Source organism: Montipora foliosa, chromosome 2, assembly GCF_036669935.1.
Source record: "Montipora foliosa isolate CH-2021 chromosome 2, ASM3666993v2, whole genome shotgun sequence".
NCBI lineage: Eukaryota > Metazoa > Cnidaria > Anthozoa > Scleractinia > Acroporidae > Montipora > Montipora foliosa.
Window position 1 is genome coordinate 38,575,443 of NC_090870.1, and position 12,425 is coordinate 38,587,867.

General features: G+C 40.0%; 1 protein-coding gene and 1 pseudogene across 2 annotated transcripts; one reads left to right on the forward strand and one right to left on the reverse strand.

Moving 5' to 3' along the window:
- The window catches only part of LOC137991625 (uncharacterized), a 27,314-nt pseudogene extending 25,461 nt beyond the window's left edge, over positions 1-1,853 (reverse strand).
- A 3,210-nt stretch (positions 1,854-5,063) lies between these two features.
- LOC137990761 (adenosine receptor A1-like) lies at positions 5,064-7,979 on the forward strand. 2 transcript variants are annotated; one of them, XM_068835869.1, is made up of 2 exons: positions 5,064-5,175; positions 5,772-7,979. In XM_068835869.1, exon 2 carries the CDS (start codon positions 6,382-6,384, stop codon positions 7,351-7,353), a length of 972 nt encoding a protein of 323 aa, XP_068691970.1. In that variant the 5' UTR covers positions 5,064-5,175; positions 5,772-6,381; the 3' UTR covers positions 7,354-7,979. The 2 variants fall into 2 exon arrangements, with proteins under 2 accessions (XP_068691970.1, XP_068691971.1); XM_068835870.1 differs by lacking the exon at positions 5,064-5,175 and adding an exon at positions 5,478-5,663.
- Positions 7,980-12,425: the final 4,446 nt, after the last annotated feature.

A 12,425-nucleotide genomic window follows, 5' to 3' on the forward strand; every position in this document is an offset into this window, starting at 1 on the left:
AAAAGATAGAAAATTAATGATACACCGATATCGCCATCATGTCAAACAAACAGCGCTTATTTTTATTATTTTTATTTTCAATAGTTTGCGTGAATATTCCCGGTTTTTTGTGTGTTTTAGTCCAGGCATTTTGTGGTCGGACCTGTAACTAATTGCAAAAGAAGCTTTCTCGTCATTGACCAGTTAGGAATATCCTATGCATGAACGTACTAAAAGTCCCTAAAGATCCAAGCATGGGAACGCCTCCAAACCGCACCCATAAAATAAGTCTCTTTTTCCTATAGCACGAAAACGAGGCTGTCAACCGGAAGTTGCCGTTTAGCGTTTTTTATTGGTATAATTCGAGCCATTTCGCCAAAACTAAGAATCTACCCTTAAGAACAATGATTTTAAGGCTTTAATCGTGAAAGACCTTTCCACAAAATATATTTAACTTAGTGAATTATTAAGGTTTATTTAGAGCCAGCGGTGAAATCTTATTTTGCCGAAACATTACAAGACATAAATGCTTAAGACTCACGACAAGAAAAAACCTATATCATCACAACTAAGCTACCTCTTTGTTCAATTCTACACATGCTACATATGCAATGTATTTATAAAAATGCTAGTCTTCCAAATGTTCACTTTCCTAGTCTACAGTGTTCAAAGAATGTGTGCACAAAGACCTTTGCATTGGCCACAGACTGGGGAACACTGCGTACCATTCTTGCGACAAATTTGTTGCACCTCGATTATATTGCTACAGTCAGACAAAGAGTTGCATCTGATTAACTAGAGAAGAGATTCTGGGGCAGGCGGCAAGTCTGCTGCAACAGGAAATACTAGATAATTAGGGAGTTTCCACCCCCAGTCTTCCATTGACATGCCTGCAACTTCTCCTACCACTGCTTTACCTGCAAGCAGACGCGTAGGCTGTGAAATCTGGCCACTGCTGCTGTTGGGGGCAGATTTTGTGGCTCGATATGAGATGTCTTGGCTGCAAATTTTTCGAAGTAACGCTGATATCGGATAGAGTTAACCTACCCCTGGTTTACCTCCAAAACATGATACAAGTGATTTTTCACCTGCAGTGACAACGCCAGAAACAGCAGAATGACAGATGAAGACCAACGTTAGCGTGCTCTTTGAAGTAAGGTACATTCTCAAGTTTCTTCAGGGCTATTGCCTTTCCAACTCCATAGAGGCGCGATATTGTGTCGCATCCAGTGACGGTGTGAAGGAAAAGGAAATTTCTGCGAACTTCCTTACCCAGCTGTTCTTTCACTTTCTTCATACGCCAGACACGGGCACATCTCGAGTTTGCCTTTGTCTCAGGTCAAAAAAAGAGGCCACATCCACCTTCGGAAGCATGGTAACACAAAAGGACTGGCAAATCTGTGCCATCCCCAACTAGAACCATGGAATTCTTTATGGCAGACTCTACAGCGGTTTTGACTACAAGTAGGTCGGCGTCACCTCTGGGCCATGGGACTCGATGGAGAAGAGAGCCTGCGTCAAGCACGTACTGTATGTTCCCTTCAGGTTGTGTCTTAGCCTCTGGTGTAAGCTTTGCCCATAGTGCATCTGCTAATGATGGCTTTGGTGGCTGCCTTAACATAAATGGGTAGTCGAAAGAGCTGTGGGATATGTGCAGAGCTCGTCCCGAAATAATTTCTGAAATACAAGTTGAGGGTCAACTTGTACTTGTACTCAATCTTTACGGAGGACTTGGATGCTATAGTGACTGTCTGGGCACTTCGTTTGAATGAGTAATCTATGGTTAACGTTCCCTTCACTGACGCTAGCATCTTCTCGCCGACGCTCTTGGCTGTGTCAGCATTGACATTACTATCAGCGTTTACACCATTCATGATATTCCTTAGGGTTGTGAGTAGCCAGAACACTGAGGATGGTCATTGCCTCCTTCATTTCTCTTGTTTAGACACATCTTTGTTCTGTTCTCCAGAATAAAATTAACTCCTGTCAGCTTTTGCATGATGTTTTTTGTTTCGGCACATGTATAAATGCAGGCATAGATAACAGCCAGATAAGACGTTGCTAGTCCGTTTGGTCCCTCCCTCTTGTCAAGCCTCCACTGGTTTTCACGCTTCTCAAAAGAACCTGTTCGACGACTACATAGGTCTATCGATAATCCGGCCCAAAATCGATCACTTCTTCTTGCTACGTGAAGACTTGCTAGACATCCTAGTGGTCGGTACGGAGGTCTGTCATAGCTGAGGCTTGTTGAGTCATTAGAAAAACTTTCTTTTTGGTATGGTTGGGATGTCTTCAATCGCGTATTTTCCTTTTTACTATCCAAACTCAAAGTTTAAATATAAACAAAATTCCTTCACTGTATTGGAAGGGAATTACTTTATACTTTTTAGTTTTCAAATTGAACTAAAGCGCAAGATTTGCAGGACACACACTTTCTCTGTTAGATCATAACTGGGTGAAAACATTTCCTTCGGTTTTTGCGAAAAATCTCCCCAATTCCTTGACATTTTGCTTAACATTATGAGGGGAAAAAGATAAATTTACTAATGAGTTAGGACAAAAAAGAATATTACAATGTAAAGCGCGAAGCAATGAGTGAAAAACAGGTTTTTCACCAAGATGAAATTCATTTTGGACGTCTCTACTCACGTCAAATTACATTGTCCTGAATTACATAATCTTGGAACATGACATTACTGTTAGGTCTTTTAGTGTAAAATTGTCCTTTTTGCGTTCTAACATCGCTTGTGGAAGACCGTGTTCTTCGCTACATAATTCACTCAGATAGCCATCCATCGACGACATCTCTAAAGGTTTCACTTACTTATAAAGAATAATTCTTTTATTTAATGGGTATATAAATGCACTTAACTAGGAAGATAACACAATAAATTTTCTCAATCTTTGCTAGCCTATGCTGCACGTGGCTTTAAACTCAAGCAAAACAACGGTAGCTCACAACAGATAGTAAATGCAACCTCGTTTGCATGCTGAGCAATATAGGGCTCTAAAAAAGTTGTTTTTTGTCAACTTCCCCCAATCGGATTTTCGGGGACTTTTGATATGTTATAGAGGACATGTCCCTGGACCAAAGACCGTTAAAAATCCTTCTTTTGCAATTAGTGGCAGGTTGACCGACTTTTGGCGATAAAATGCCTGGACTATTGGTATTGTATTTTCAAAGCTACTACTTTAATTGTGAGCGCTAGTACCTATTTGTAAGTGTTTCTTTTAAAAAATCAAACTGAATAAAACAAAGTAAAATGGGGTTATATAGGTATGTGGGAGTATACAGAGAAAGAAACTGAGATTTCAATTCGATTCCGCAGTTCAGGAGGTTTTACCGTTTAAGGTTAGTCTTCTTTCGAAAGGGCTGTCAAGCCGAACTTGCTTCTTATCGTCGGTTATTTAAATTGCTTCACTTTTTTCCGCGTATCCGCAGGCTTCTCGCATCTCAGCAAATGTTAATTTTATAAATAGGCCTTATCACGGTTTTCGACGCCATCTTGACGGGTAGGCAAAGCGGTCAGAAATTACAGTGTTTGTATGAGAATCCGATAGCAAATAACTTCTTCCAAAATTGAATTTTTCACAATTTCTGAATCGCAACGTTAAAATACTAGTTAGAAGGTTGTATTCACCAAGTTTGAAGTATGTAGCTTGGCTAGAAGACGCTCAGTTAAATTTTTTGAATTTTCCACACATTTGTCTGTAAATTTGGCTGGGTAAACAAACGTCTAGACGCAGTTCGCGGGAAAAAAATTTTGAGACTAATGTATGGAAAATTAAAAAAGAATAGATCAGCGACTTATAGGAAAGCTACATCCTTCAAACTTGGTGAATACAATGTTCTACCTAGTATTTTAACGTTTTGATTCACAAATTGTGTAAAATTCAATTTTGGAAGAAGTTATTTGCTATCGGATTCCCATACAAACACTGTAATTTCTGACAGCTTTGCCTACCCGTCAAGATGGCGTCGAAAACCGTGATAAGGCCTATTAGGAAAATGCAAATACTGACAGGCACAGACTATTTGATCGGTGACTGCTGAAGGGTTGAAACATATGGTGACAGTGAAGCTGAATCCGCCATTTTCAGTGATGTTAAACGTTTCAAAGTAAGTCCTGAAATGGGAAAGGTCAAATAACTTGATAACTTTCCGGGAAAAAAAAACAGTCCAGTCTGCATTGCAAGCGTCTGAAGCATAGTTCCTTTGCATGCGACACTTCATCGGGCCGCCATGTTGGATTTGATACCGCTTCTTGCCCCACTCTTCCTTTCCCCATAGTTGCTGATAAAAATATTTTTACGCACGGGTTGTGTTGCCTTCTGAAATAAAATTCTAATATTGGTTATTTAGTCTTCGACCGGAAATTATAACAGAAAAATCATTACATTCCTCCTTGTTTCCTGTGTAAGTTTGGATGTCTTACTTAGTACAATCAGATGTATTATTTAACTTAAAAACCAAGCAATTTATTTAATGAAAGAGAAAAAAGCCAGAGGTTGTAGTTAATGCTCACATTAGAAGGAAAACGAAGCCACTTTCAGTAAATACGTCAACTCAAAACAATGCCGAATTCAGTAAACTACTTTTTTCATACGAGCAACCCTGAAGATTTGTCAATGCAAAAGTGTGTTTATTTACTTTCGCCTAAATCGGCTGTTGTTCCGTCTATATTTCTGTGAGTTGTAATCCGCAAACTCAGGAAATCGTGTTGGATCGCCCGGGTGCACTTTTTGTGTACCCCGGGCAACTCACATTTTTGGCATTTGTTTCGGAAAATTCATTGAACTGAGTATCAAATGGGAAACAAAATTTTTCATGCTATTCAACCTTGCAGGACCAAACCTAGTTTCATTCTAGTGTTGGCTTATTTTATCAAAAAATGCCGGTCGTGTATCGATCAGGGGATTACTTCAAATGCAAATTTGTTTTAATTGTGCCAAAGGAAGAAGGTTGAAATTTGTGCCACTCAAAGTGTACCTAAAACTAATTACTACCAGCATTTTTGCAAATTGTATATTATGAGCTTACGAGGAACCAATAAAATGTGGACAGCCGATTTATTCTTGGAGCATAAGGGAGAAACTTCCATTAGCAAGTGTCACTAAGTGTAAATAACAATAGCCAAAGTGTCGGAAAAACAAGCTACAATTTCAGAACTTTACCGAGGATTGAATTTAAAATAGGTGAGGCTTAAGATAACAACAGTGTGCTTGCTTCACTAAACATGAAAAGCGTGAACCTTCTAGGTTGAAAGTGGTGGATTTCGAAGAACATTAAAATTAACTAACTAAAATAAGAGGAAAACTGTTCATTTTGAAACGATGCTTTTCTTCTGAAGTGAAGTTAGATATTTGGCCTTCAACCCCTAGCATAACAAATATTGAGAGATTAGTGTTTACATAATCGTCGGGGGTGGAAGAGGAATAATGACTAGTGAATAACGGCTTTAAAAAAGAAAAAGAATGAGCAATACTTAGCGTTCGAACATTCAATTCGAAGTAAGGAATTTTACTGTTTCGAATAGTTACGGAAAAATGAATATCGAACAAAGTTTCAGTAATGAATAACTTCGAAAAATTGGAAAGAATAACGAATAACAGATCAAATTACTCCGCTTCCACCCCCGATGATGTGGTAAATAAAACCGGTAAAAGGAACACTTTTCTCACAGGTACAACTTGGTGCTTGATATATTTTTCCTGTACAAGAGCCAATACTGATTATACCTAACGACATCATAGGCCACTTCGAAGGTCTAAAATCGCTGTTCTTTCTTTAGGTTCCGGCAGGTGGCATGCCAAAAAATATTTTCGTAGATCAGTTTCAAGGATGACTGTGGCGTGATGAGGGGCTACAAACTTTTGTACTGAGTTAAAACGACAGTGAGAAAGCAACAACTGCTCCAGTGGAGAAACTGAAAACCTGCAAACACTACAAGACACTAGGTAGTGCCGAGACAGCCAGACACCAATTCGTATACCAAAACTCCCGAAATTGAAAAGCCTTTAAAAAATGACTTTAGTGGATAAAGCGAGGCAGTGGAGAGAAAGCTAAGCGTGTTAGGATCATTCAAGCAATCGTTGAGAACATTCATTTCGACGTGACGACTAATATACTGTTTTATAAATGATGCTAGAAAGAGGAAATTGAATAAGGTTTATACTAGCTGTTTACAGATTTCCAGACGACTTGAAGAATCCGGTTGTCACAGCGTTGATTCTCTTTATTTTTCCTGTCAACATTTCTGTTAACGCCTGTCAGCTTGGGAAGAGTCTGTCTAAAAGGAATTAAAGCGAGGCGTTCGAAATCAATAGACCAAGAGCCTTTGGTTGTGGCAAGGAGACTTGAAGTCGAACTAGAACATTAGGCCATCGAAGACTGAGGTAAGGATGACGGCCCTTCAGGCTCCAAACTCATGTGGGAAAGTTCTTCCACCCACTGGATTGTCTTATTTTACTGCATCGTTTTCAGTGTTTCTTGCGCTCATAACCATTCCCGGAAACCTACTAGTATGTATCGCCATCATTAAGGATCCATTCAGGAATCTTAAAACTCCATTTCATTACTTTTTGTTGAGCTTAGCCGCGACAGATTTGATAGTAGGAACATTGATGGACCCTGTATCTGCCATATACCACATTGGTGAAGGGCTTCAATCCGACATTGTAGACATCAAGATCCTGCACATTTTGTATTTCATCTTGAGTACGGCATCTATTTTGACACTGGCAGCACTTACAGCCGACAGATATGTCGCCGTGTCAACGCCCGTGAAATACAAGACAATGGTAACATCAAAACGTGCCATCATAACATCCATCATAATTTGGATTGTGGCATTTGGATTTTCCTTTGTCTACTTCAAACTCGGATTCATATTTTATTCCTTTATTTTCGCCAACACCGCAGTCATCTGCACGTTTGCCGTACTTTTATTTGTCCACATGGCAATTGTCAAAAGACTGCACGAACGGGCAAAATATTGGCGAGATCGGAGAGCAAACGACAGCACAGAATCTGGTAAACTGGAAAATAAAAACAAAATCATAGAAGCAAAGAAAGAGAGCAAAGCGGTTAAGGCATTGATGCTCGTTCTTTTTGCTTTTTTCGCATCCTTTACACCTGCATGCATAATGATCTACCTGTTGAATTTCTGTACTAGTTGTAGTTGTTTAATGATTCACTGGTTGCGAGATTTGCAATTTTTGATTGTCTTATGCAACTCTGGTATTAACCCGTATTTGTATGCGTGGAGAATTCCCCAATTCAAAAGAGCATTTTTCAAACTTGTGAACATAAAGCAAGCGAGAGTGGTCGTGGATGTTTCCTTTTCAACAACTCAATGTCCAGAAAAGCTGTAAGCAGTGCAGGGGCGTTGTCAGGGGTGTCCTGTGTTGTCCGTTACCTCCTCCCCCCGCCTTTTGAGAATGAACAACAGAATACAAACCAGAGAAAATAATGTTACCTGGAACTTACTTCATCTAGGCAGCTATTTTGTATGCTTGCCCCCCACGCTCACTGCTCGTCTGAAATATTACCACTTTCAATAAAAACAGTGTGGATGTCGACAAACTAGTAAGTACCCTGGTATTGAGAGTGTGACCCCCCTCTTCCCAAAAAAATCCCAGCTACGCCCCTGCAGTGACGCCCAACAAGGATAAATAAAAATTAACATCGTATTTGAAACAAAAGACAGTTCCTGTTATTATAGATACATTAATAGTGGAAGACATGGTACTCGCGTCATTTGTTAAAAATGCGCCATGTTTTGAATTTTCACTTGATTCTCTTCGAGAAGAAACGGGACTGATCAGGATTTGCGAGAAAAAGTCACCAAGCACAGTTTTCTCCTTAGGATAGAAAGTAGATAACATTAATTAAGTGTCAGAGACGAATCAATTTTGACGTGAGGTCAAATAAAAGACAAAAAAGGTTGTTCGTTAATGATTGAAATATTTAAGGTGAGAAATTTCCATTGCACGTCCCAACAAAGAGCCTTTACATTTATAATAGTAAATAATAAAATCACAATTACCTGTTAGAAATGTGCGAACGTAATATCTTGGGGAAGACGACTAGCAGTGTTTGATTGATTTACATAAAGACAGAGAAACAGATGGAGTGTATTGAGTCAGGGGCGTAGTCACCTATAAGCCAATAAGACCTGGCTTACAAACTATTCGACATAATTACCTACCGAGAGGATAACCTTATTTATGGATACATTGCATAGCCTATCCCACAAAAATAACAATCCTTTATTAAGGACACAACTGATTTTATCACTTAAGATAGGCCAAGATACAATTTTAGTTTCAATGTACGTGTCTATAGCTTGTACACAAATACGCCTTAAGAAGAGGAACGAACATAGTATGCAGGGCATACGAAAAGAGTTCCACAATTATAATACACCGATCCCATCATATTTCCTAAGGCAAACGCTTGGTTTAATCCTGCACAAAAACTCGTTCCAGGTCAAGCACATGGACCCTAGCGGCCGAATTGTCCTCCTCACATCTCTGTCAAAACACTCCCGATACACTTGACGAACTTGTCAACAGCTATAACACGACCGTAGCTCAAGTTCTCGACCGGCAAGCGCCATTGTGTACAAAAGTGATACGCTCCAGACCGTTGGTCCCTTGGTTTAACGAGGAAATCAAGGTAGCAAGGAGGGAAAAGCGAAAGGCCGAGAGGAAGTGGCGACGCACCGGCACAAGAGAAGACATGTTAGCGTATAAAGCAAAAAAGAACAGTGTGAATGCTTTGATGAATGAAACTCGATGCAAATTCTATAATGACTTTGTCCAGGATAACAGTACCAATCAACGCAGTCTTTTTTCGGCAGTGAAGAAGCTCCTCAACCAGAAGGACAACAGGGCGGTGTACCCCCCTGTGAATAATAACGTTAAACTGGCAAATCAACTGGGAACGTTCTTTGTTCAGAAAATTGAGACCATAGGTTCCAAGCTCGACAACATGGCGCAAGGGTTGCCATCCCCTCCCAATGACTACGCCACAGTACCACCTTCCTCGTTCAGCAAATTCAACCCCCTTACGGAGGAGAAGGTTCGCAAACTCATCGGAAGCAGTGCAAAATAAAAAAAAGAAGCACTCTGGACCCCATGCCGACCCCCCGATTGCATCGACGTCCTTTTACCGATCATGACGAAAATGAGCATTCTATCACTTGAGTCTGGGTTGTTCGCGGATGACTGGAAGTGCGCACTCGTTTTCCCACTACTGAAGAAGCCTGGGCTGGACCTCCTATACAAGAACTACAGACCTGTAAGCAACCTGCAGTACGTTTCTAAGCTGACTGAGAAGGCGGTGTTTGAACAGATACACACCCATATGATGACCCACTCGCTATACCCAGAGTTTCAATCATCATATCGTCAAAATCATAGCACGGAAACAGCTCTTGTTAAAGTTACGAACGATATTCTCATGAAAATGAACACTCAAGAGGTCACGTTGCTGGTCATGCTTGATCTTAGCGCCGCTTTCGATACGGTCAATCATAACATCCTGCTAAAACGTCTGAACGAGGAGCTTGGGATTTGTGGAGTGGCCTTAGAATGGTTTAAGTCTTACCTGGTCAACAGAGGTCAGCGAGTCTCCGTCATGGGATCTCTTTCAGAGCGCTTCAGCTTGGACTGTGGTGTCCCACAAGGGTCCTGTCTGGGCCCCTTGCTTTGTGTTATCTATGCATCCAAGCTATTCTCGGTTGTTGGGGATCAGCTTCCACACGCACACTGCTACGCTGACGACACGCAAATCTACCTGAGCTTCAAGCCTAACAGTAGCATGTCCCAGGAGGATGCAGTTCGTTCGATGGAATGTTGTATCGAGAAAATCAGGCGCTGGCTGATCCAGGACAGACTCCTTATTAACGATGATAAGACCGAGTTTATGATTATTGGAACTCGGCAGCAACTTTGTAAATTGCAGGCTATGAACATTAAAGTAGGTAGTTCAGAGATTAGACCTAGCTCGCGAGTTCGAAATCTAGGTTGCTGTCTCGACCCCAGCTTGCATGTGTGTGACCACATAACAAACGTATGTAAGACAGCTTTTTACCACTTACATAACATCAGACGCATTAAGAAGTATCTATCGAGAGACAGCTTACTCCATCTGGTACACGCATTCATCACGAGCAGATTAGACTACTGTAATGCTTTACTGTATGGCCTTCCCAAAGAACAAATAGCTAAGTTGCAACGGGTGCAAAATGCTGCCGCTAGAGTAATAATGGATGTTGGGAAGTATTCCCACATAACTCCGGTACTCTATGAGTTACACTGGCTACCAGTGCAAGCGCGCATTCAATTTAAGATTCTGCTATTAGCTTTCAAAGCCATTCATGGCCTCGCGCCTAGTTACATCAGCAATCTTTTATCTATTAAATGCAAGCCCTCGTATAATCTTAGATCCAACTCAGGCATTCTGTTGAAGCCACCAAGTGGGAAGATGCTTGTAACCTTGGGTGGGCGCGCATTCCAGGCAGCAGCACCGCATTTGTGGAATGAGCTCCCATCACAATTACGTACTATTCAATCTGTAGATGTTTTCAAGAAGTCAATTAAGTCATTCCTTTTTAAACAATTTTTCCTTGATTAGCAGTTAAATATATGAATGTTATATTGCCATTTAGACTTGTGATCATCTTTTTAATTGTATTACTTTTAAGTTTTTAACTTATCATAAATATCCTAATTATTTTATTTGTTGATTTTATAGATCTTATTATGTAAAGTGCTATTGATCTTGTAATTGTAAATAGCGCTATATAAGCAATACTTTATTATTATTATTATTATTATTATTATTATTATTACCCTCATGGCAACAAATACGGCAGTCTCGTTTGCCAATATTTTCATGGCGCAAATTGAGACAAAGTTAATACAACAAAGTGACACCAAGCCAAAAATATCATAGTGGAAAAGATATATTGATGATCGATATTTTCTCCCTTTGGGACAGTGATAAAACAGAAGTGGACCATTTTTATTATTAAACAAGCTAATAAATTCCACCCTTCCATGAAGCCGTAATATTAGAGACTGGAAATCACTTTCCTCGACACAGTGGTGTTAAAAGGGCAACGATTCAAAAAGGAATCCATCCTGGACGTTAAAACTCATTACAAGCCAGCTGAAACCTTTCAATATACACACTTCAACTCATGCCACCCCCCAGGCATAAAAATGGCTTCAACTTTTGAAGAGAGCCAGAAGTGTACCAGTTGTTTTCTTAGTGTTTTACAGACACGAAGATTTGCATTTAATTCAAGAAAAAGTGTCACTGAGACATGATGTCATTAAAAAATATGGCTCCTTGTTTGAAAAAATCACTTTACATCTGTTAATAACTCTATTTTTTTTTCTCCTCTGACTTCCACGAAATCGGCCTTGCAAAACAAAAATGGCTAGCTACGCCCCTATCTTAGGGTCACTTGTATGTGTGCTGGATACTTCACAAATCACTAGGAACAAGAGTGGCCAGTTAACCATTGTTCCCTTCGTTAGTAAACAACTGTCTGTTCGAAGTTAAAGACTTGGGTCTGGATGTGCAAGAACATTTTAAAAGTAGAGAACTGGAATGACAAAACATAAAAAGATTAGTAACCAAGGAAACTGTACATTACTTTCTTTGGTCGGCGAAATGCACATGTCTGTTGACAAAAATATAAGATTAATTATTAAAAAAGAATTAATTAAAGGATGATGGTGCCCGAATAGTAAGTATATTAATCAGGACACCATCATAAGCGTCATATTCCTCTTATTCCTGTTGCAACATGTGTCTTCCACTCAAGTGCACACTTGACCCTATATTACATGACTTTCATCTCGTGCCATGTAAGTCCCCCGTCCTCCAACTCTGACATTCTTGCACGCCTCCAGGTGTGTCTTAAATCAGTCCAGCTCTAACAACTCCCTTCGGGCTTCCACTTGGCTTATTTCCGTCTGGCTTCCTCAGCGTGAGGGCAATCGAGCCCCATAATCTCCTTCTTTACCTGCCGCTGTCCTGACTGACTAACTGAACAAGCTCTGCATGCATCATGTACTTGCTGTCAAATTATTTTATTATACATTGGTGTCACCAGTTTGATTTTGATTGGCTATAAGCGCGCAGCTAATTCTTGCTTGCTCTGTTTCTCTTACGTCATACCTACAAACAATAAGCAATTATTGGATGAAGTTGAGCATGATAGCGAAAATTATCAAGGCGGAGGTTTGTGTTATCTGCCGAAGCCGAAGGCTTATTATACAATTATAAACGTAGAAGCGTTGAGACATTTCACAGAACAAAACAAAGTAAGCCACGCAATGACACGTTTCAGTGTAAACATCTTTATTAATGACAGCCGTGAATTACATGTAAAGCGGAATTCAAAAGGTTTACTGAAAGGATTTAA